The 23,403-nt window shown below is 48.1% G+C and overlaps 1 protein-coding gene across 1 annotated transcript in view; it reads left to right on the top strand.

Moving 5' to 3' along the window:
• Positions 1-3,120: 3,120 nt before the first annotated feature.
• The window catches only part of LOC147970794 (uncharacterized), a 32,124-nt gene continuing 11,841 nt past the window's right edge, over positions 3,121-23,403 (top strand). The window contains exons 1-3 of the mRNA XM_087523633.1: positions 3,121-3,194; positions 3,264-3,579; positions 3,671-3,910. Of these exons, the coding sequence (XP_087379759.1) occupies positions 3,283-3,579; positions 3,671-3,910 (537 nt within the window). The 5' untranslated portion in view covers positions 3,121-3,194; positions 3,264-3,282. The remainder of the gene's footprint in view (positions 3,195-3,263; positions 3,580-3,670; positions 3,911-23,403) is intronic.

The raw sequence follows: 23,403 nt of genomic DNA, 5'->3' as shown, positions 1-23,403 counted from the left end.
CAAAGATGTCCCGGTTCTCACGGATGAACTCGATGAGCGCGCTTTCCTATTTTGGATCCAGATTAGCACTGATGCTGAACTGCTTGGATAAATCGCTAGGAACAAAATCAACCATCTTGGTATCATCTGTTGATTTAAACTTTAAAATCAGATCATGCTCTGTAGTTGGCTTTTTCAAAGATGTCATATCTGCCGGATCAACATTGTCCTTGTAAAATTTTAACTCCTCCATTGCACAAACCAACTCAGCATAAGCCGCATCCCCTTCTTCGCATTCCCAGCTATCTTACGGCTCCCATGCACTGTAATGGTTCCCTTGTGACCCGGCATCTTGAGCTGCAGATACACGTAACAAGGCCGCGCCATGAACTTGGCATAAGTCGGCCGTCCAAACAGAGCGTGATATGGGTTGTGGATCTTGACCACTTCAAAGGTCAACGTCTCTGACCTAGAGTCATGATCATCTCCAAAAACAACTTCCAGAGCTATCTTACCAACTGGATATGCCGACTTACCAGGCACCACGCCATGGAAAACATTGTTTGATGGCTTAAGATTTTTATCAGTCAATCCCATGCGATGAAAAGTTTCATAATAAAGGATATTGATGCTGCTCCCTCCGTCCATGAGTACTTTGGTAAACTTATACCCTCCGACCTGAGGTGCAACCAACGAAGCCAAATGAACCGGATTATCAACCCGAGGCGGGTGATCTTCCCGACTCCACACAATGGGCTGCTCAGACCAACGCAGATAACGAGGAACCGTCGGCTCAACAACATTGACTGACCTCCTATGAAGCTTCTGGTCCCGCTTACACAAGCTAGTGGTAAAGACATGATATTGCGCACTATTCAACTGCTTCGGGTTGCTCTGATAACCACATTGTTGTTGTGATTACCTTGATTTCCCTGGAATCCAGAGTTAAAGACGCCACTGCCATAACCCGGACTGTAAGAGCCAGATCCAGAACCGCCACCTGGCCCATGACTGTCTTGAAAAAGATTGGAATTCTTGTACTCTTTCAAAATGTGACTGTCGGTGTCAAAACCGGCGGATCTCGGGTAGGGGGTCCCGAACTGTGCGTCTAAGGCGGATGGTAACAGGAGGCAGGGGACATGATGTTTTACCCAGGTTCGGGCCCTCTTGATGGAGGTAAAACCCTACGTCCTGCTTGATTAATATTGATGATATGGGTAGTACAAGAGTAGATCTACCACGAGATCAGAGAGGCTAAACCCTAGAAGCTAGCCTATGGTATGATTGTATCTTGTCCTACGGACTAAAACCCTCCGGTTTATATAGACACCGGAGATTGTTAGGGTTACACAAGGTCGGTTACAAAGGAGGAGATACACATATCCGTATTGCCTAGCTTGCCTTCCACGCCAAGTAGAGTCCCATCCGGACACGGGACGAAGTCTTCAATCTTGTATCTTCATAGTCCAACAGTCCGGCCAAAGGATATAGTCCGGCTGTCCGGAGACCCCCTAATCCAGGACTCCCTCAGTAGCCCCCGAACCAGGCTTCAATGACGACGAGTCCGACGCGCAGTATTGTCTTCAGCATTGCAAGGCGGGTTCTTCTCCAATTTCCAAGTGTTTGTAAATAGTATCCGGCCCCATAAATGTTGATCTTCTTGGCTTCTGCGCCCATTAAGGGCAATCTCTCATGCATCGAACGAATACGAGGCGCCAGGGCATTTTTACATTCGCCCCCCTAGCCAGATAAATAAATTGTCTATTAAAGGGATTGGGATTCTTAGATCCGATCCACACCATCCTCCCCTCAGCGAGAATCCATCAGAGCATGTTTCGGAAAGATCCATTCCAGCATGGCCGACCTTCGCAGCTCCTCCTCCCGCCCCCGCAGCCCTAAGCTTGGTGATTGGGAGAGGTGTTCAGTCCCACACAGTCGATTGGTCCCGTTAGAGCCGGGCTCGCCACCTACAATGGCGGGGAGCAAGCGGAGAACTTTCCCTGTCCCTCCATGGGGGAACGGGTTTGGCTTGTTCCTTACTTACTAAGGGGACTCGGATTTCCAATTCATCCGTTCCTCCGCGGGCTCCTGGAGTTCTACGGCCTCCAACTACACAATCTCACCCTGCCTCCATTCTACACATCGCCGACTACGTTGCTCTCTGCGAGTTGTTCCTGGGCTGCGAGGCTCATTTCGAGCTGTGGAAAAGGCTATTTTGCCTCGTCCCTCGCACATAGAGGGAATCACTTTATCAAGTGGGCGGAGCCGAAGTATGGCGCATCGCCAATAGCGGATATCTGTCCGGTACCCCGAAGAAGCCGTCCGAAGACTGGCCTTCAGAATGGTTTTATATGGAGGACGTTCCCCTTCTGTACCCTGTTCGGCGGGGTCTTCCTGAGTTCAACAATGCTCCTCTAAAGAAGCGCCGAAGTTGGCGCCCATGGAGCCCCCAGGTGGAAGACGACAGAGAAGTCCTCTATCTGATGAACCAGATTAAGGCACTGGCTCAGTCAGGATTGACAATAACCGAAGTTATGTCGATTTGCATAATGCGGGGAGTGCAACCACTTCAATACCGTGGGCACCCCTTGTGGTGTTTCAACGGGGAGGATGACGCCACCTGCTACGGGCGTAAGGGTCCGGGCGATGCTGCCGCATTAGCCAAAATTCTGTCCGAACTGTTCAAGGGAGAGGAGGAGGAGTTCACCCGCATCAAGCCACGGGATGGATTCTCCATGTACAATCCTCCAAGCTGGGTAAGCTATATCCCCTTACTTCCATTCTCCCGCATTTTTCGTTGTAAGTATTCACCTTGCCAATTTGCGGCAGGAAGTGCGAAAGGCCATAAAGGAGGTCAGCAGCCCTTCTCCACAACCGGAGGACCCTAACCGGGCCCTCGACTCCGAACTCGAAGAAGATCCGGTTATCTCCGTGGAGCTGATAAACCGGCGTTCTATCAGTTAAGCTGCGACGATGCCATGGTGGCCATTACGGCCGACTATCCCGGACTGCTCCCTGCATCGCACGTAAGAAAAACCGAAAAGTCCCAACTCAAAAAAGTAGGATCCCCTTTTAGACACTTCACCCACCATATTCACATGGCCCTTTTTACAGGGAAGGCATTCGGGACACCCTGCAGCAACGCGCCAACAGGAGGCACCGAGGCCGGGTAGGCCAAAAAGGAAGGCGGTTAGGACGGAGACGCCGGCGCAAAGGTACAACAAACCCCGCTCCATGGTTGTCGTCTTTCTCAAAATGTAATGACGCCCGTGTTTCTTTAACAGAAAAAATGCTCGCCGGAATATGTCCGGCGATGTTGCCGATCACACTTCCACCAGTCGGGCACCAGGACCGGACACGGAGGCAGAAGCTGATATGGGGCAGGCGCCGAATAATCCCCCTACAGAGGATGCAGATAGGTTATTTGCTACAAACTCAGAAGTGGAAAGCGCCATGAATCATAGGCGCCGTCGGGCCGTACTCCGTGACGCTTGTTTCTCACCAGAGGCGTTTGATGCCTTCAATTCTGGGGAGGCGTACCTCCGTGCCGCTCAAGATGGTCTAGCCAGAGCCACGGATCAATATGTAAAGGATATACGGGTGAGTGAATCTGATGATTTATATGTATTAGTAGCCCCTGATACTTGAAACAGTTAGCAGAACTGATTTAAGGATCATCTTTATTGTGCAGGTTCTTACAGAGAAGAATACTAGGCTGTCCCAGGAGCTGGAAGAATGCAAGACCCAACTGCGGGCCGCTATTGCCGCATTGCAGGAACAGAAAAAGCCTCCCGCTGGTAACATTTTAAAGAATGATGGTTACCATATAGTGCGCGACGTGGCTGCATATCTAATAATAGATTTTGCAGATGAATCCGGAGAAAATCCGGGGGACCAGCATGTTATGCGGCAGCTAGAAGCTGGCAAACGCGTGCTGGCTGAGGTTAGGCGGGAGAAAAACAATCTCCAAGACGCTAATATAAAGCTGAACGTGGAACTAAAAGACGTTCGGGGCCAGCTTGCAGACTCCGAGAAGGAGAATAAGAGGCTTCGACGCGGCATTTTTAGTAAGTGCTTGAACGAATCCTTTAAAGGTATTCGGCGAAGAAGCCGACTAAGTCTGTAGGTATGCTGACGGGTCGTCCCGCGGAGGAAATGCCCGGGTCTGCGGGTGATCTTCTGTCCGAGCTATCACATTTGCACGAACAAGTTCGGCAGGTGATGCAGGGTGTTGCCCAGGCCTTGTGGCCGTCCGTCTCCCTGCCAGAGGGCGTTGTAGAGCTTGCGGAGAAGCTCAAAGGAGCGCGGCGGCGCTTCCGATTATGGAAGATATCAGCCTGCTGACAGGGTGCCAGAGAAGCCTGGGCCATGGTGAAGACGCGGTATACCAAAGCAGACCCAAATCACATGGCCGAGGTCGGACCTGTGGGGCCCGACGGAAAAGAGATCCCCGTTAGCTTAGTTTATGGGCAAGTATAATTAGCCGCCAAGTATTCCCAACAGGATTGTAAGCTAGACCGCCTGTTGGATGGTATAGAAGAAGAATTTAGTCAGTCTGCATGACTATGTAATTGGGGAAAACTTTGTTTTTGCCACTCTAGATTTTGCCTACTTTGCTTATGCCACTCTTGATTTTGACATATCACTTTTGCCACACTTAGTTTTTGACAATACATCACAAATGCCATTAAGTGGCAAAAGCAATAACTTTTCATTTCACTTTTGCCACTCTAGATTTTGACAATGTATCGCAATTGCCACTAAAAAATTATTGATTTTGCCACGGAATAGCAATTATGATGTATTGTCAAAAACTAAGAGTGGCAAAAGTGAAATGTCAAATTCTAGAGTGGCATAAGCAAAGTGGTCAAAAGCTAGAGTGGCAAAAACAAAGTTTTCCCATGTAATTGAAGTGACATGTATAATGCCTTCTAGCCGGATTGTAGATCATTTTTCGTTGCGGATCTTTTCGCTTCAGCCTCCGGGCCCAATAGTCCGGAGTGTATCCGAATACCCGCTCAGTTATAAAAGAACCGGGGTATGAGTGGAGACTAGGCGTAGGGGTCATTAGTGCTTTATCAGACAAGTGCCCAACTAGTTATGTTATATTACATGGGTAGTAAGAAACATCTTCCAGGGAGAATAGTTCCGTTAAGGGTTCCTTTCCCTGGGCAAGCATGCCCTAAAGTGCATGTCCGGACTGCGATAGGAAACGCAGGAAAAACATCCGGGGGCAGATATGAAAAATAAAAATCATCTTTTGTTCACCAACCAAATATTCCCTTAAGAACGCTAGCTTTCGGCTTCACCCAGTCTGAGGTACACATCCGGCTGACCCGACAGTAACAATCGCAGATGTGCTCCCCTTATGCCCTAGCCGAATTAACGGGAACGTAGGGCATAAATACAAGAGCCAGGCAACCCAGCTTGGCCAAAACTTAAGTCATATCGATGCATATAATGGTGAAAAAAGGTACATGCGGATGTATTACACATGTGTTGGGCATGAAGCCCGGATAAATAATTTAAGCTTCTGTGAAAGAAGCCCCCAGGTATGAAGAGTGCGGCTAGCGCATCTGTAATGTGCAAACAAGGCACAAGGTGACCCTTGAAGGCCTAGAGAAATAAGAAAAGAAAGAAAGAAAGGAAAACAAGACAGATAATGCATTTGTGAAAAAATGGACAAAGGGAGGGGACTAACATAGAGTCCTGTTATAGGCATAGAATCTTCGGAGCCTGGCCGCGTTCCATGGGTTCGGCTCGAGTCGACTAGTTGATGCATCCCGCAGTCGGTACGCTCCATCGGTCAGCACTTGGTCAATAATGAAGGGACCTTCCCATTTGTGCTCGAGCTTGTTCTTTTTCTTATCCGGCAGGCGTGGAACTAGTTCGCCAATGTTATAAGTTTTGGCCCGTACTTCTCTGCTTTGGTATCTGCGATCCTGTTGCTGATAAAATGCAGAACGGGCTTTGGCTACGTCGCGCTCCTCCTCCAAGGTGTCCAGACTTTCCTGCCGATCGAGCTCGGCTTCTCTTTCTTCGTACATGCGTACTCTAGGTGAGTCATGAATTATGTCACAGGGCAAGACTGCCTCTGCGCCGTACACCATAAAGAAGGGTGTATATCCGGTACTACGATTTGGCGTGGTCCGCAGCCCCCAAAGTACGGAGTCGAGCTCCTCTACCCAGTGCGTGTTAGACTCCGTTAAGGAACGCACTAATCTGGGTTTAATGCCGCTCATTATGAGACCGTTTGCTCGCTCGACTTGACCGTTTGTTTGTGGGTGATGGGCTGAGGCATAATCGAGCTTGATGCCCATTTTGTTGCACCAGAGTTTTACCTCGTCGGCCGTGAAGTTCGTGCCATTATCAGTGATGATGCTGTGGGGGACGCCATAACGGTGTACAACCCCGGATATGAAATCTATCACCGGTCCGGATTCGGCTGTTTTAACCGGTTTGGCCTCTATCCATTTGGTGAATTTATCCACCATCACCAATAAGTATTTTTTCTTGTGGGTTCTCCCTTTAAGGGGTCCAACCATGTCAAGCCCCCAGACCGCAAAGGGCCATGTAATGGGGATTGTTTAGAGGGCGGTGGGTGGCATGTGGCTTTGATTTGCAAAGAGCTGGCAACCGGCGCAACGTTGGACCAAGTCCTGTGCATCTGCCCGGGCCGTTGGCCAATAGAATCCTGTACGGAAGGCCTTGCTTACAAGAGCCCGGGCTGCGGCGTGATGACCGCCGAGTCCGGCGTGAATTTCTGCCAAAAGATTCCGCCCTTCCTCTTCGGAGATGCACCTTTGAAGGACTCCGGTGGTGCTTTTTTTGTACAATTCTCCCTCATGGACCCTGTAGGCCTTGGATTGCCGCACTATGCAGCGTGCCTCATTTTGGTCCTCCGAAAGTTCCTGTCTAGTTAGGTAGGCCAGGAATGGTTCTGTCCACGGGGCAATAATGGCCATTATTTCGTGGGCTGAAGGTGTTATTTTGGTGGCGGAGCCTCCGATTGTGTCAGAGAGTTCGGTATCGGGTATTTTGGCCGGGTCCGGACTGTTGTTACCGGTGTCCCCTTCCCATACTACGGATGGCTTGAACAGCCTTTCCAAAAATATGTTGGGGGGGACCGCATCGCGTTTTGCGCCGATGCGGGCGAGGATATCCGCCGCCTGATTGTTTTCCCGAGCCACATGGTGAAATTCGAGCCCCTCGAACCGAGCTGACATTTTTAGGACGGTGTTTTGATAGGCCCCCATTTTTGGATCCTTGGCGTCAAAGTCTCCGTTTATTTGGGATATTGCGAGGTTTGAATCCCCACGCACCTCCAGGCGTTGAATGCCCATGGATACTGCCATCCGAAGACCATGCAACAAAGCTTCGTATTCGGCTGCATTGTTGGAGTCTGTATACAATATTTGCAGTATGTACCGAACGATATCTCCGGTTGGGGACGTCAGGACGACGCCAGCCCCTAGACTGGCCAGCATTTTAGAACCGTTGAAGTGCATGATCCAATTGGAGTATGCGCTGTACTCTTTAGGGAGTTCGACCTCCGTCCATTCGGCGACGAAGTTGGCCAGTACTTGCGATCTAATGGCTCATCGAGGTTTCTATGTTATGTCGAATGGGAGGAGCTCAATGGCCCATTTGGCAATCCGGCCCGTAGTGTCGCGGTTGTTTATAATATCATTAAGTGGCACTTCCGAGGCTACTGTAATCGAACACTCTTGAAAGTAGTGTCGCAGTTTCCGCGATGCCATGAATACCGCATATGCTATCTTTTGGTAATGCGTGTACCGTGATTTGCATGGAGTAAGGACAGTGGATACATAGTATACCAGCTTTTGAAGAGGGAATTTGTGTCCGTCCGCTTCCCGTTCGACAACGAGCACCGCGCTTACAACTTGATGAGTTGCCGCAATGTACAACAGCATTGGTTCGCCGATGTTTGGCGCGGCCAGGATCGGGTTGGTTGCCAAAATGGCCTTTATTTCTTCCAATCCGGCTATGGCCGCGTCCGTCCACTCGAAGTGTTCGGTGCGCCGAAGGAGGCGATAAAGGGATAATGCCTTTTCTCCTAAGAGGGAGATAAAGCGGCTTAGAGCCGCCACGCATCCAGTTAACTTCTGGATTTGTTTGAGGTCTGTTGGGGTAGCCAACTGTGACAAAGCTCGGATTTTGGCCGGATTAGCTTCAATGCCTCTGCTGGAGACAATGAATCCCAGGAGCTTTCCGGCTGGTACGCCGAAAACGCATTTTTCCGGATTGAGCTTGATGTCATATGTTCGGAGGTTGTTGAATGTGAGCCTCAAGTCGTCTATCAAAGAGTCGACGTGTTTGGTTTTGACAACCACATCGTCTACGTATGCCTCTACTGTTTTGCCAATTTGTTTCTCCAGACATGTCTGAATCATGCGCTGATATGTTGCGCCGGCGTTTTTGAGCCCAAAAGGCATTGTGTTGAAACAGAAGGGACCGTATGGTGTGATGAATGCCGTTGCGGCTTGGTCGGACTCCGCCATCTTGATTTGGTGGTAACCGGAGTATGCGTCGAGGAAACACAATGACTCGTGTCCTGCGGTAGCGTTGATGATTTGATCGATGCATGGGAGGGGGAAGGGATCCTTTGGGCAAGCTTTATTGAGGTCTTTGAAATCGACGCAAAGGCGCCAGGATTTGTCCTTCTTTGGTACCATCACCAGGTTTGCTAGCCAGTCCAGATGTTTTATTTCTCTGATGAATCCGGCCTCCAATAACTTGGCTAGTTCTTCTCCCATGGCATGTCTCTTAGGTTTGGAGAAACGTCGAAGAGCTTGCTTGACCGGCTTGAATCCCTTTAGGATATTGAGGCTATGCTCGGCCAACCTGCGTGGGATTCCTGGCATGTCTGAGGGATGCCAGCCGAATATGTCCCAATTCTCGCGCAGGAACTCTCGTAGTGCGGCGTCCACAACGGGGTTTAACAGTGCCTCGATGGAGGCTGTTTTTGCAGGGTCCATTGGGTGGACTTGGAATTTGACTATTTCATCCGCTGGTTTAAAAGAGGTGGACTTAGATCTCTTGTCGAGTATCATGTCGTCCCTGTCCACTGTGGAGCGTAGCGTGGTTAATTCCTCGGCCGAGAGGGCTTCGGATAATGCCTCGAGGGCCAATGCGGCTGTTTTGTTTTTGGTGCGGAGTGCTGTGTCCGGATCACTGGCGAGAGTGATGATTCCGTTGGGCCCGGGCATTTTAAGCTTCATGTACCCGTAATGGGGCACGACTTGGAATATTGTGAACGCCTCCCGTCCTAAGAGAGCGCGATAGCCACTGCTGAACGGGGCCACTTGGAATGTAATTTCTTCGGACCTGTAATTGTCCGGCGTGCCGAATACCACATCTAGTGTGATTTTCCCAACACAGCGTGCTTCCCGACTGGGGATAATTCCTCTAAAGGTTGTGCTACTTTGCTCGATATGGTCCCAGTCTATTTCCATCTTTTGAAGAGTTTCCTCATAGATGAGGTTTAGTCCGCTGCCGCTGTCCATGAGTACTTTGGTGAGTCGAAAGCCGTCCACGATTGGACTGAGGACCAGTGCGGCTGGTGCTCGGGCTGTTCGGAATTTAGGTTCATCACTGGCATTGAAGGTAATAGCCATGTCACTCCATGGATTTGTTGCTGCTACGTGGTAGATTTCGGCCATGCTACGGAGTGTTCGCTTGCGCCTATTATTTGACGCAAAGGTCTCGAACACTGTTAACACCGTATTGTTATCCACTGAATGGTGCTCTGTGGTATTTGGGATAAGAAGATCCTCACCACTTTTGGCCACCTACCGGAGTATCCAACATGCTCTAAGGCTGTGCGTTGGTATTATATCCGTTGTGCTATGAATTTTGTAGGGTCTGTTGAGCCATCCCTCCAGTACGGTTCCTTGCCCTGTAGAGCATTTTTTCTTTTTGGTAGTTAACCCGGGTGTATTGTGATAATGCACCCTTTTATATCGGACTGGGTTTGTGTTCAGGGCCGGATTATCCCAAAAGTTTGTTTCGGTTTTCCAGGCACTTTTCATCGCATAGTACTTTCGTACTATGGACGCCAAGTCAGTGAAGCGTGTTATCTCACGGCGGTTTATGGCGTTAAGGATTCCCTTGTCCGTGCAATTATTGCAGAAAAATAAGATTGCGTGTTCCTCGCGACAGTCCTTAACCTTGTTCGTCGCAAGGAGGAATCTGGCCCAATAATGATGTACTGTTTCCTGGGGCTCTAGCCTGATATGGGAAAGATCGCTTGTGTTTGGGTGGGTGGGTGGAATTGAATCCGAACCCCTACCCGATCTGGGATCCAGGGGCCGAGGAGTTTCCAATTTTGGAAGTTCTGGTTCCGGGGTGTTACCTGCTAATCCTAGTCCGCTGCCTGACTCTAAGTTCAGGGATTGGATGTTGTCCTCCCGCGAACGGGCGTCCGGCTCGGAGAGCTCGGGAATCCGAACATAGTTGGTCCTCAGGATAGAGGAAAGGTCGCCGCATTGTTCCTCCACCACTGCGATATGATGGGTAACCGGTGGAGAGCTAATCTCCCTTTGATCGGGGTTAAGCCCAATCCGATCATAGTCCGTAGTGACTCCCAAGGCGGCGATGCGATCTAAGAGCTCGTTTAAGGAGGCGAGCTCCATTGGATCCATCTGTTCGGGAGTGCCGATTTGACGTGGAGGCTATTTTCGATGACCCGAGAAGTCATCGTCGGTGCGACGGCCGAACAGGTAGTCATGATGAACCCGCCTAGCCGGAGAGTTTGGCCGGCAGCCAAAGCTCCCCCAACAGTAGTACCGTCTTTAAAGACGAGACGAGACATCATTCCTTCTGGCGACGACACAGAGGAACTCTTAATGAAATCACCAATGTCGGTGTCAAAACCGGCGGATCTTGGGTAGGGGGTCCCGAACTGTGCGTCTAAGGCGGATGGTAACAGGAGGCAGGGGACATGATGTTTTACCCAGGTTCAGGCCCTCTTGATGGAGGTAAAACCCTACGTCCTGCTTGATTAATATTGATGATATGGGTAGTACAAGAGTAGATCTACCACGAGATCAGAGAGGCTAAACCCTAGAAGCTAGCCTATGGTATGATTGTATCTTGTCCTACGGACTAAAACCCTCCGGTTTATATAGACACCAGAGAGGGTTAGGGTTACACAAGGTCGGTTACAAAGGAGGAGATACACATATCCGTATTGCCTAGCTTGCCTTCCACGCCAAGTAGAGTCCCATCCGAACACGGGATGAAGTCTTCAATCTTGTATCTTCATAGTCCAACAGTCTGACCAAAGGATATAGTCTGGCTGTCCGGAGACCCCCTAATCCAGGACTCCCTCAGTGACAATCCTTCCAGAGGTGCCCGGATGGTCTATCTCGCGTACCATGTCTTGGGCAGGGCTGATTTAACATCTATTCAAGATTGATACTGGACCCTCCGGCCCGTGGGGGCGGTTTACCCTTACGACGCTGACCATTATTCTGTGCATTGGTGTTAGCCACAAAGTCAAAACTATTACCAGCCTTGCGCTTACCGTTGCCTCCCTGGTTCACCGGGTTATGCTGCTGCCCCTTGGCATTGTTGCTCTTCCTTCCCTTCCCCAGCTTTTCATCATCGGACTCGGGGTCATTGGTACTATCAGAGTCATCATACTTAACCAGAGCCGCCATGAGCGTCCCCATGTCATTGCAATGACGTTTGAGCCACCCTAGCTTCTGCTTTAAGGGTGTGAAACGACAATTGTTCTCCAACATCAATACTGCTGAGTCGGCATTGATGCGATCTGACAAGTACAAGATTGTTGAGACCCGGCGCACCCAATGGGTTGTTGACTCACCCTCTTGTTGAACACAGGAGGCCAGATCCACAGTTGACATGGGCTGTTTACATGTATCCTTGAAGTTCTGGATGAATCGGGCCTTTAACTCAGCCCATGACTCGATGGAATTAGCAGGGAGTCCCTTGAACCAAGTACGGGCCGTTCCCTCCAACATCAGGGGGAAATATTTAGCACATGAAGCCTCGCTGACATCTAGCAATTCCATGGCCATCTCATAACTCTCAATCCATGCCTCAGGACTTAAATCGGCTGTATAGTTAGGCACCTTGCTAGGACCCTTGAAATCCTTGGGCAGGCGCTCATTACGCAGATCCGGTACTAAGCACGGCACGCCCAAATTTCTAAAGGTTACACCTGGCTCCACAGAAGTGGTTGGACGTACCGGAGTAGGTTGACGGGCCGCATACTGTGCCGCTAACTCAGCCTCTCGACGGGCTCTTCCCTGATCCACCACATTCTGAGCATCAGCGCCACTGCCCGCCGGGTTATGTCCGTGGGGCGGGTTATGGTTCCGTCCACTGCTTGACACTGCCGGCTCATCAATACGGCTGATGTAACTCCGACTCGAGCGAGGGGTGGAATGAATCCTGTCACGACTGTAAGAATAAGCCTGCTGCTGAGTCAGTGCTGTCTGAAGAAGAGCTCTAGCCCTCCGTGCCTCAACCGCCGTCGGCGACTCACCATCAACCAGGAGAGCCGCTAAACATGACGCCGCATCGATCATGTTATCCAAAGGGTTAGAATAATGACCCTGTGGCGTTGGCACGTGCTGCGGCGGGTTATTGTTCTGACGAGGCGGGTCTGTTGTGCGTGGCTGAACCGGCATACCCATCCCAGGTGCTTCGACCTGGTTTACTACTGCCGGGTCACTGGTTCCTGCTCCTGGCGTGTTAAAGAGATTCCGTGCCTCATAAACCGACGGCAGACGAGTCTGATGTCTCCTCCTCATAACTTCGTTTGAAGCGTTCTGATCTAACATGAGTCGGCAAGACTGTGACTCAATTCGTTGCGCCTGAGCATCCAAAGCAGCCCGTTCCTCGGCCATCCTGGTGTTCTCTATGTTTAACTCCTCTTTGGCCTATGCTATCTCATCACGCAACTTCACGACCGCCGGGTTAACCACCGTTGTTAACAGCGCGGTCAGCTTGTCCAGTAAGTCGGTTAAAACCTGAGCTGGCGGGCGCTCAGGGCCTCCTGCCCCGGTAGCCGCTGCGGCTGCTGACCCGGAAATCAGCTCCGCTACCGTTGAGGAATGCTGCATGGGCTGTGTATCGGCCATGAAGATTGCATCCCGGTTTGGCGGCTCACAGGGGTCCGGAATACTGTCGCCATCGGAACAACCCCCAAGTCGGCCGTCTTGCAGTTGATACAATGACTCTGTCCCGCCGTTGGATGACTCGCCATCAGAGTAAACAACAGTCTCACCACTAGATGCCGGTCTGTCCGCAGATTCCGCTCCATGGATAAATCCCACGAAGGCACGATTCATGGCAGGCCGAACCCGGGCGGGTCTCGCACGCTGAGCCGTCTCGACGATGTCGGTGCAGATGTCCGGCTTAGGGCCCAATTCGCCGATCTTGCCGATGAAGACATGAATTCCGCCGAAGGGACCCGGTACCCGTACTCAATTGAGCCAGCCTTGGGGCCCCACCCTGCGTCGTCGATATAGAGCTTGTCGTGACAACTCTTGGTCATCCGGCCCACGGCGTATCCCTTGATCCCTTCGAAGTTGCCCTCTAAGAACTTGAAACCATCATGCGATAGCCCCACGATGGGCGCCAACTGTCGTGGAATTATCAGGGAAGATGTCCTAGTGTGAGGACTTAGTCGTGGAGCCATCGCGGCAAGGTTAGTGTAACATCCCAAATTTTCAATTTGGAATGTTATACACTAGATCATCATTGCATATCATATTTCGTCGCATTTTTGGTTGATCCTAGAAATTCTACGCAACTCAAGGACCCTCGGAGAGAGTTGGGGATTTTGTTATTTTCATATTTGAGTTTTCTCAAATTTTGAAAATAGGATCATTTGATTTTATTTATTTTATCTTCAATTATTTCTATTATAAAAATTATGAGAGAGGGAATAAAATGACTTTCCTAAAATAAAGAAATATTGAGGGTTTAAATAAAAAATCAAATAAGATTTTATTTTGGTTTTATTTGCTATTTTATTTGAATTTAGGAAAAATTGCACGTTTTCAAAAATTACATTTAGAGCCAAGAAAATGTTCATCCTGTTCTAAATATTTTATTTAGACAGAGAAAATTTATTTTGGCATTTTTAGATATTTATTTTTTTCTAGAATTTTTTGTAGTTGCAGCGATATTGTTTAAAAAAAACGAGACCCCGAGCCCGACTGGGCCAAGGGCCCAGCCGAGCAGGCCGGCCCAGCCGCCTGCCGCCGCCTCTCGCCGGGTCGGGACAAGAGTCCCGACCAGCGCCGCCGCCGCCCGAGTCCGGGGAGGACTCCGCCTCCCGAGGTCGACCCCTTCCCCAAGTCGCCTCTCCCCGCCCCCTTTATAACCGCCGCCGGCCCCCCTGCAGCTCACACCGCCGCCGCCCCATGCCTCCAGCGCCGCCGCCGCACGCCGCCCCGCGCCGCCCCGTTGCCGCGTCGGAGCCGCCGCCCCGCCGCCCCGCACCACCCGCCGCCCGCCAGAGCCCCGCCGGAGCCCCGAGCCGAGGTAGCCGCCGCCCGGTTTTTTAGAAAAAGCCGTTTCGGTTTTTTAGAAAACCCTAGTTTTCGTTTTTTTAAATAGATCGGTTTTTCTCCGTATTATTTATTTAGCGAGCGTTCGCTCGTTCGTTCGTTTTAACGAACACATTCATCGTTTAGTTCCTGTTAACGAACGTTCGTTTGTTAACCTGTTCATCATATTTCTTTTTCTCGGATTAAATCCGCGGTTTTTCTGAACGTGATTTCCGATCCGATGTTCGTTTTAGTTTAACTTTTCGCTCGTTTGTCGGAATCAGGCGATTCAAGCGCCTGGAGTTTCGTCTCGAAACCCTCTTTCCATTTAACCAACTCAAACAAGTTTTTGCCTCAGTAAGATTTGCCCTAGTTTCAGATTAGTAAACGAAGCCTGTTTCTTTTGCCGTTTGTCTTTCGTTCCTTCGTTCGGTTTGATTCTTTTTGCCAACCGGAGTTCTTAAGTTGAACTTTCTGGTTAGATCTTTTATTCAAGTTTTACCTGTGCATTATTTGAGTACTTATTGTATGCTTGTTTGTTTGCGATAGAGTACCCAGAGTGCGCCGCTTGCTACTTCGAATCGCTAGGTTTCACGGATCATCAGCAAGGCAAGTAACACTTTGATCATACCTTCCTATTACCCAGTTTTATTGCATTAGATCAATCCTCACACATTGCATGATTAGGATCTAATTAAATTGTGGGTTTGGGAAGTAGATGAGGTAGTACCTATTACCTGTTATTATCAAACCTTTGGGAGTTACTTCTACGTTTGCTTATTATGCTATGCTATGCTAGTAGACGTGGATTGGGTGAGTGAAATCCATGACAGATGTGAGATTGTTAAATCAATGGTTTATATAAGGTGGCAACTTAAATACACATCTGGGTGGATTGAGGCACCTGGGTATTCCAGCGATTGCCTATTTTTCTTTTGGACCGCCACCCAGGCTCAAAGGGATCATGAGATTTTTCATGCTAGAAACTTCCGTGTGCAACCACAAGCTACTATGGGCTCTAGCATAGTTGACTAAGTCGTGCGAACTCTTACAGTGGTAGACTAGCAGATGTAGGGGATGTAGGTTGGTACGGTCTACCCATTCGTAATGCGCTAGCGCTTCTGAAAGACTATGTCTCGGTCATCCGTTTCTCAAACACCATGTAGTGCGAGAATCCCAACGAAGGAGATCGAGTCTTGTGGGGAAAAGTGCGTAAACCTCTGCAGAGTGTTTAAACTAATCATGATTAGCCATGTCCCCTGTTATGGACATCTTGAGTATCTAGTACTTGGATTATCATGTGAATCTCATCATGTTACTCTAAATTAATTTCTCTGGGTTTTAATGATGATGCTTAAATGGGATTGAGAATGCTGTCAACCATTCCCAATGTTTAACAACTACCATGATAGTTAAATAAAATTTATTCCTTTGCAGTAGGGAAAAATTGGCTTTACGCAAAACTGTAACCATAGAGCTTTCCACCAGCCAAATATGCATATAGAATAGCCTTATTCTTTTATTGCTCTCTATGTGTTACATTGCCAGCATATTCCATGTGCTGACCCGTTTCGGGCTGCAACGTTAGTGGTGCAGACTTTTCAGACGACGAGTAAGGTGCTTTTAGGTCATGGTTCTGTACTCAGTGATGCCGTTGGAGTTGATGGACTCACTTATCTTCCAAGCCTTCCGCTGTTATCGTTATTAGATGGCCTTAAGTCATATTTATTGTAATAAGTTCTCTTTTGAGACTCTCGATGTAATAAGTGTGTGATTGCTACTCTGTTATAAATCCTTCAAGTACTGTGTGGTGTCAGCATTACTGATCCAGGGATGACACCTGAGCACAGATATTGGACCGTTTGAGGTCTGGTCGCTACAAGATGGTATCAGAGCACACGCTGACTGTAGGACACGACCACTAAGCTAAAGCCCTAGATCACTACTCACTCTCTTCTCATTCTGACTCCTCATCTTTTCTACTCTTTTAGGATGGCGCATGCAAGGAACAAGTTCACGCAACCGGATGAAGATACACCCTTTGGACGTCATTTGAAGGAAGTCACAAGATACCTGAACATAGGAGTACCAAGCTTCACCGGAACCTACAACGTGACTTTACCTGAAGAAGAGAGCTGGATGATTCAAGTTCAAGTTCCAGGAAGGACGTTCATGCCAGTCACTTAGCCCCTAGAGTCTTCTTTTGATGCACTAACCCAGAGTCTAGGAAAGAGCATGGCAGCTCACATCGCCATGGGACGCATTAGAGAAGTTTACTGCAATGATCTCAAGGATACTATCTACCAAATTTGTGGACGCCGAGATGAGTAATGGGAGATGATCAGCACCAAGAAGGATAGATCAATTGCAGCTTTTATCCAAGAGTTAAACCAGCACATTTGACGTCAGGAGAACCGGATGTGCGCCGACATGATAGATCTGAAGAAGGCAAAGACTAGAATCAAGGGACTGGAGGAAGAACTCAAGGCTACACATGAAGATTATGAAGAAGAAATCAAAGTATTAGTGGAGAAGAATGACGATCTGATCAAGAAGATTGAAATATTCATGGGAGACCCTACACCAGTAGAAGAAGACGAAGAACCCAAGGAGATTCGCCCAAAAGACTACATCATCATTGACGACACCGACTCGGATCCGGATGATAGCGATGATGACTATGTTGATGAAGCTGGAGCAGATATCATGGAGTCTGCAACCGAAGAATATTTCTAGTAGACCACCCCATCAGTAGTAGTAGTCCACCATGTAAATATAGTAGTCTGAGCACTTTTGCGATAGTTGGATCGATTGTATGCCCTTGTTTGATTGAATGAAGTGAATTGTTTGTTTTTGCCTCATATGCATATGGGTAGTGTTTTCTCTTTAGACCCCTCTCTATTCTTAAATCCCATCTTTTTTAAACCCTCAGATGCCTCCGAGACGTGACCCCGGATTTACCTTCCCACCGGAGCTCACCCAGTTGATCCAGCAGCAGAACACATTGATGCAGTTGCTAGTCCAGAATCAGAATCAGGGGAACAACAACAACAACCCACCACCACCACCACCTGTTGATCACTTAGCCCGTTTTCTTAGGCCGAATCCGCCGGTGTTTTCCAGTAGCACCGAGCCGATAGTAGCAGATGATTGGCTCCGCAAGACAACAAGGGAGTTGACCACGACAGGATGCACAGATGCGGAGAAGGTGAAGTTTGCCGCACATCAGCTTGAAGGACCCGCAACATCATGGTGGGAGAATTTCACAGCCACTTTCCCTGTCGACACTGTCACATGGGACCAGTTTCAGCAAGCTTTCCGTACTGCCCATGTTTCAGCAGGAGCTATGGCCATGAAGAAGCGAGAGTTTCGCAATTTGCGCCAAGGAGGACGGACAGTTGGCCAGTATGTGGAGGATTTTAGTAAGCTAGCACGTTATGCCCTAGATGACGTTGCTACGGATGCAGCTAAGCAGGAGAAGTTTCTGGAAGGACTGAATGATGAGTTGAGCATGCAGTTGATGGTAGCAACCTTCAACAACTACCAGGAGTTGGTATATCGTGCTCTTATGATTGAAGGGAAGCAGTAGCAGATTGAGAACCGCAAGAGGAAGTATGGACAAGGGAAGTACAATTCTGGAGCTCAGCAGAAACCACGATTTACCCCTAGGCCGGGAGGACATTTTCAGCATACCCATGGAGGAGGTAGCTCGCACAATCACAATGGCACCAAGAATGGGAATGGGAATGGAGGAAGTAACGGCCAGAATCGCGCCAACCCATCAACCCCAGCCAAGAGAGACCTTAGCCAAGTCACTTGCTTTAAGTGCCAGAAGACCGGACATTATGCTAATGAATGTCCTGAAGCCCAAAATGGAAATGGCAATGGAAGCTCTGGGAAGAAGCCGAACCCTTTCAATAGGGGACAGGTGAACCACGTAAATGTGGAGGAAGTTGAAGCCCAGCCCGATGCAGTAATAGGTAAGTTTTTGGTTAAGTCATTTACTGCACTCGTTCTTTTTGGTACTGCTGCATCGCATTCATACATATCAAGGGGATTTGTGGATAAGTATAAACTGCCAACCCAAGCCCTTAGGTCACCCATGTTAGTAACCTTGCCTGGAGCAGAGTATATGGCTAGTCTATGGTGTGATCGGTTACCATTAAGGATTGGTAACTATGTATTTCCCTCAGACCTAATAGTATTGGAATCCCAAGGACTAGATGTGATATTAGGCATGGATTGGTTATCAAAGTATGAAGGGAACATGGAATGTGCCAGTAAGTCAATTTTGCTTACCACCCCAGAAGGGAGAAGGATCAAGTATGTATCCGTCATGTGCCAAAAAGGACTCAAGTAAATTGCTTAACAGGAGTTGTGCAGGAGGAAGTACCAGTGGTGAAAGATTTCCCTGATGTATTTCCAGAAGAATTGCCAGGCATGCCACCGGATAGAGATATTGATTTTTTGATTGAACTTTTGCCAGGCACAGGGCCAATATCTAAGAGACCATATAGGATGCCCGCAAAGGATTTGGTGGAGATTAAGAAGCAGATCAAGGAGTTACTAGATAAGGGATATATCCGCCCAAGTTCTTCACCTTGGGGATCGCCAGTACTTCTAGTGGAGAAGAAGGATGGATCGTTAAGGATGGTTGTTGATTATCGAGGATTGAATGAAGTAACCATCAAGAACAAGTACCCACTACCGATGATCAATGATCTGTTTGATCGACTGCAAGGAGCTAAGGTATTTTCCAAGATCGATCTGCGATCAGGGTACCATCAGTTGAAGATTTGAGAATAGGATATACCTAAGACAACTTTTACCACCAGGTATGGGCTGTACGAGTATACCATTATGTCATTTGGTCTGACTAATGCACCTGCTTATTTTATGAATATGATGAACAAAGTGTTTATGGAGTTTCTGGATAAGTTCGTCATAGTGTTCATTAATGATATCCTGGTTTACTCAAAGAATGAAGAGGAGCATAAGGAGCATTTGCATTTAGTACTTGGTAAGCTCAGAGAACATCAGTTGTATGCCAAGTTTAGCAAATGTGAGTTTTGGTTGAAGGAAGTTGGATTCCTCGGACACGTTATATCTGGAGAAGGTATAGCAGTAGATCCCACTAAGGTTGACACTGTGACAAATTGGGAAGCGCCAACAACAGTTGGAGAGATCCGGAGTTTTCTTGGACTTGCAGGATATTACCGGAGGTTCATTGAAAATTTCTCGAAGATTGCAAAACCTATGACGGAGTTGTTGAAGAAGGATACAAAGTTCATATGGACCGAGGAATGTGAGGCCAGTTTCCAGGAGTTGAAGAAACGTTTGGTTACATCACCCGTGTTGATTTTGCCAGATCAGACCAAAGATTATGAGGTGTATTGCGACGCTTCACGACGAGGACTTGGAGCAGTGCTTATGCAGGAAGGAAGAGTTGTTTCCTATGCCTCACGACAACTTAAGCCTCATGAGTTGAATTATGCTACGCATGATTTGGAGTTAGCAGCCATAGTGCACGCATTGAAAACTTGGAGACACTTTCTCATTGGAAACCATTGTGAGGTGTACACGGATCACAAGAGTATGAAGTACATTTTCACGCAGAAGGAGTTGAATCTCAAACAAAGGAGATGGTTGGAACTCATCAAGGATTATGACATGAGATTGCATTATCACCCCGGAAAGGCTAACGTAGTAGCTGACGCGTTGAGCCGTAAAAGTCATGTCAACACCTTAATGACGGGAGATTTACCAAGGGAGTTAGCCGAAAATCTTCGTGAGCTATGTTTGGAAATAGTTCCGAGAGGCTATGTAGCAGCATTGGAGATTCAGTCTATGTTGATGGATAAGATCAGAGAAGCCCAGAAGACTGACAAGGAGATTGCCTCTTTTAAGGAGAAAATGAGCAAAGGAAAAGCTAACGGATTTCGTGAGGATGAGCACGACACCTTATGGTTTAAAGACCGCGTTTATGTGCCTAATGATTCGGAAATCAGGAAGTTAATTCTGCAAGAGGCCCATGATTCACCCTATTCGATTCACTCAGGAAATACCAAGATGTATCTGGATTTGAAGGATATTTTCTGGTGGACCGGAATGAAGAAGGATATTGCGGAGTATGTAGCAGTTTGCGATGTATGTCCGAGAGTAAAGGCAGAGCATCAGAAGCCAGTAGGATTGCTACAGCCATTGCCGATACCCGAATGGATGTGGGATAAGTTAGGGATGGATTTTATTACGGGTTTACCCAGGACTCGTTCAGGCTATGACTCGATTTGGGTTGTAGTCGATCGTTTGACAAAGGTAGCTCATTTCATTCTAGTAAAGACTACCTATACCAGTGCAAAGTTGGCAAAGATATACATGACCAGGATCGTATGTCTGCATGGTGTTCCAAGGAGCATTGTGTCAGATAGAGGAACTCAGTTTACCTCAAAGTTCTGGAATTAGTTGCATGAAACTTTGGGTACCAGGCTGGAGTTCAGTACATCTTTTCATCCGTAGACAGATGGACAGACCAAGAGAGTCAATCAGATTTTGGAGGATATGCTGAGAGCTTGTGCGCTAGATTACGGATCTAGTTGGGACGAGAATTTGCCATACGCAGAGTTCTCCTATAACAACAGCTATCAATCCAGTTTGAAGATGGCCCCTTTCGAAGCTTTGTACGGAAGGAGGTGCAGGACCCCGTTGTCATGGGATGAACTTGGAGACCGTCAGTTGTTTGGACCGGATCTGACTAAGGAGTCTGAACAGAAAGTAAAATTGATTCGCGATAGGCTCAAGGTAGCCCAGTCCAGACAGAAGAGCTACGCAGATTCAAAGCGCAAGGAGACAGTTTACGAAGTTGGAGACCGAGTTTACCTTCGAGTATCTCCCCTTCGAGGAGTTAAGCGCTTTGGAGTTAAGGGAAAATTAGCGCCACGTTTTGTAGGACCATACAAAGTTTTCGAGCGTATGGGAGAAGTAGCCTACAAGTTGGAATTGCCCGAAGGATTGTCAGGAGTTCACGACGTCTTCCATGTTTCCCAGTTGAAGAAGTGCCACGCAGAGATGGCTGATATACCGCTGAGAGATACAGTGCCGCTGGAAGAAATTCAATTGGACAGTGATTTGACCTATGAGGAGAAACCAGTCAAGATTCTTGAGTATGCCAGCCGAGTCACCCGCAGCAAAGTTATCAAGTTTTGCAAAGTTCCCTGGAGCCACCACACGGAAGATGAAGCCACCTGGGAACGATAGGAAGATTTGCTGAAGGACCACCCTCACCTATTTTCTAGCCAACCCGAATCTCAAGGGCGAGATTCATCTTAAGGGGGGTAGGTTTGTAACATCCCAAATTTTCAATTTGGAATGTTATACACTAGATCATCATTGCATATCATATTTCGTCACATTTTTGGTTGATCCTAGAAATTCTACGCAACTCAAGGACCCTCGGAGAGAGTTGGGGATTTTGTTATTTTCATATTTGAGTTTTCTCAAATTTTGAAAATAGGATCATTTGATTTTATTTATTTTATCTTCAATTATTTCTATTATAAAAATTATGAGAGAGGGAATAAAATGACTTTCCCAAAATAAAGAAATATTGAGGGTTTAAATAAAAAATCAAATAAGATTTTATTTTGGTTTTATTTGCTATTTTATTTGAATTTAGGAAAAATTGCATGTTTTCAAAAATTGCATTTAGAGCCAAGAAAATGTTCATCGTGTTCTAAATATTTTATTTAGAAAGAGAAAATTTATTTTGGCATTTTTAGATTTTTATTTTTTTCTAGAATATTTTTTAGTTGCAGCGATATTGATTAAAAAAAATGAGACCCCGCGCCCGACTGGGCCAATGGCCCAGCCGAGCAGGCCAGCCCAGCCGCCCGCCGCCGCCTCTCGCCGGGTCGGGACAAGAGTCCCGACCAGCGCCGCCGCCGCCCGAGTCCGGGGAGGACTCCGCCTCCCGAGGCCGACCCCTCCCCCAAGTCGCCTATCCCCTCCCCCTTTATAACCGCCGCCGCCCCCCTGCAGCTCACACCGCCGCCGCTGCCCCACGCCTCCAGCGCCGCCGCCGCACGCCGCCCGCACCGCCTGTCGCCGCCGCCGCGCCGCAGCACCGCCCCGCTGCCGCGTCGGAGCCGCCGCCCCGCACCACCCGCCGCCCGCCGAAGCCCCGCCGGAGCCTCGCCGGAGTCCCGAGCCGAGGTAGCCGCCGCCCGGTTTTTGAGAAAAAGCCATTTCGTTTTTTTAGAAAACCCTACTTTTCATTTTTTAAATAGATCGGTTTTTCTCCGGTTTATTTATTTAGCGAGCGTTCGCTCATCCGTTCGTTTTAACGAACACGTTCATCGTTTAGTTCCTGTTAACGAACGTTTGTTCGTTAACCTGTTCGTCGTATTTCTTTTTCTCGGATTGAATCCGCGGTTTTTCTGATCGCGATTTCCGATCCGATGTTCATTTTAGTTTAACTTTTCGCTCGTTTGTCGGAATCAGGCGATTCAAGTGCTTGGAGTTTTGTCTCGAAACCCTCTTTCCGTTTAACCAACTCAAACAAGTTTTTGCCTCAGTAAGATTTGCCCTAGTTTCTGATTAGCAAAACGAAGCCTGTTTCTTTTGCCGTTTGTCTTTCGTTGCTTCATTCGGTTTGATTCTTTTTGCCAACCGGAGTTCTTAAGTTGAACTTTATGGTTAGATCTTTTATTCGAGTTTTACCTGTGCATTAGTTGAGTACTTATTGTATGCTTGTTTGTTTGCGATAGAGTACCCGGAGTGCGCCGCTTGCTACTTCAAATCGCTAGGTTTCACGGATCATCAGTAAGGCAAGTAACACTTTGATCATACCTTCCTATTACCCAGTTTTATTGCATTAGAT

Source organism: Triticum urartu, chromosome 5A (genome assembly GCF_056163025.1).
Source record: "Triticum urartu cultivar PI428250 chromosome 5A, HENAU_Tu73, whole genome shotgun sequence".
Lineage (NCBI taxonomy): Eukaryota > Viridiplantae > Streptophyta > Magnoliopsida > Poales > Poaceae > Triticum > Triticum urartu.
This window is presented reverse-complemented; position numbering and strand designations above follow the sequence as displayed.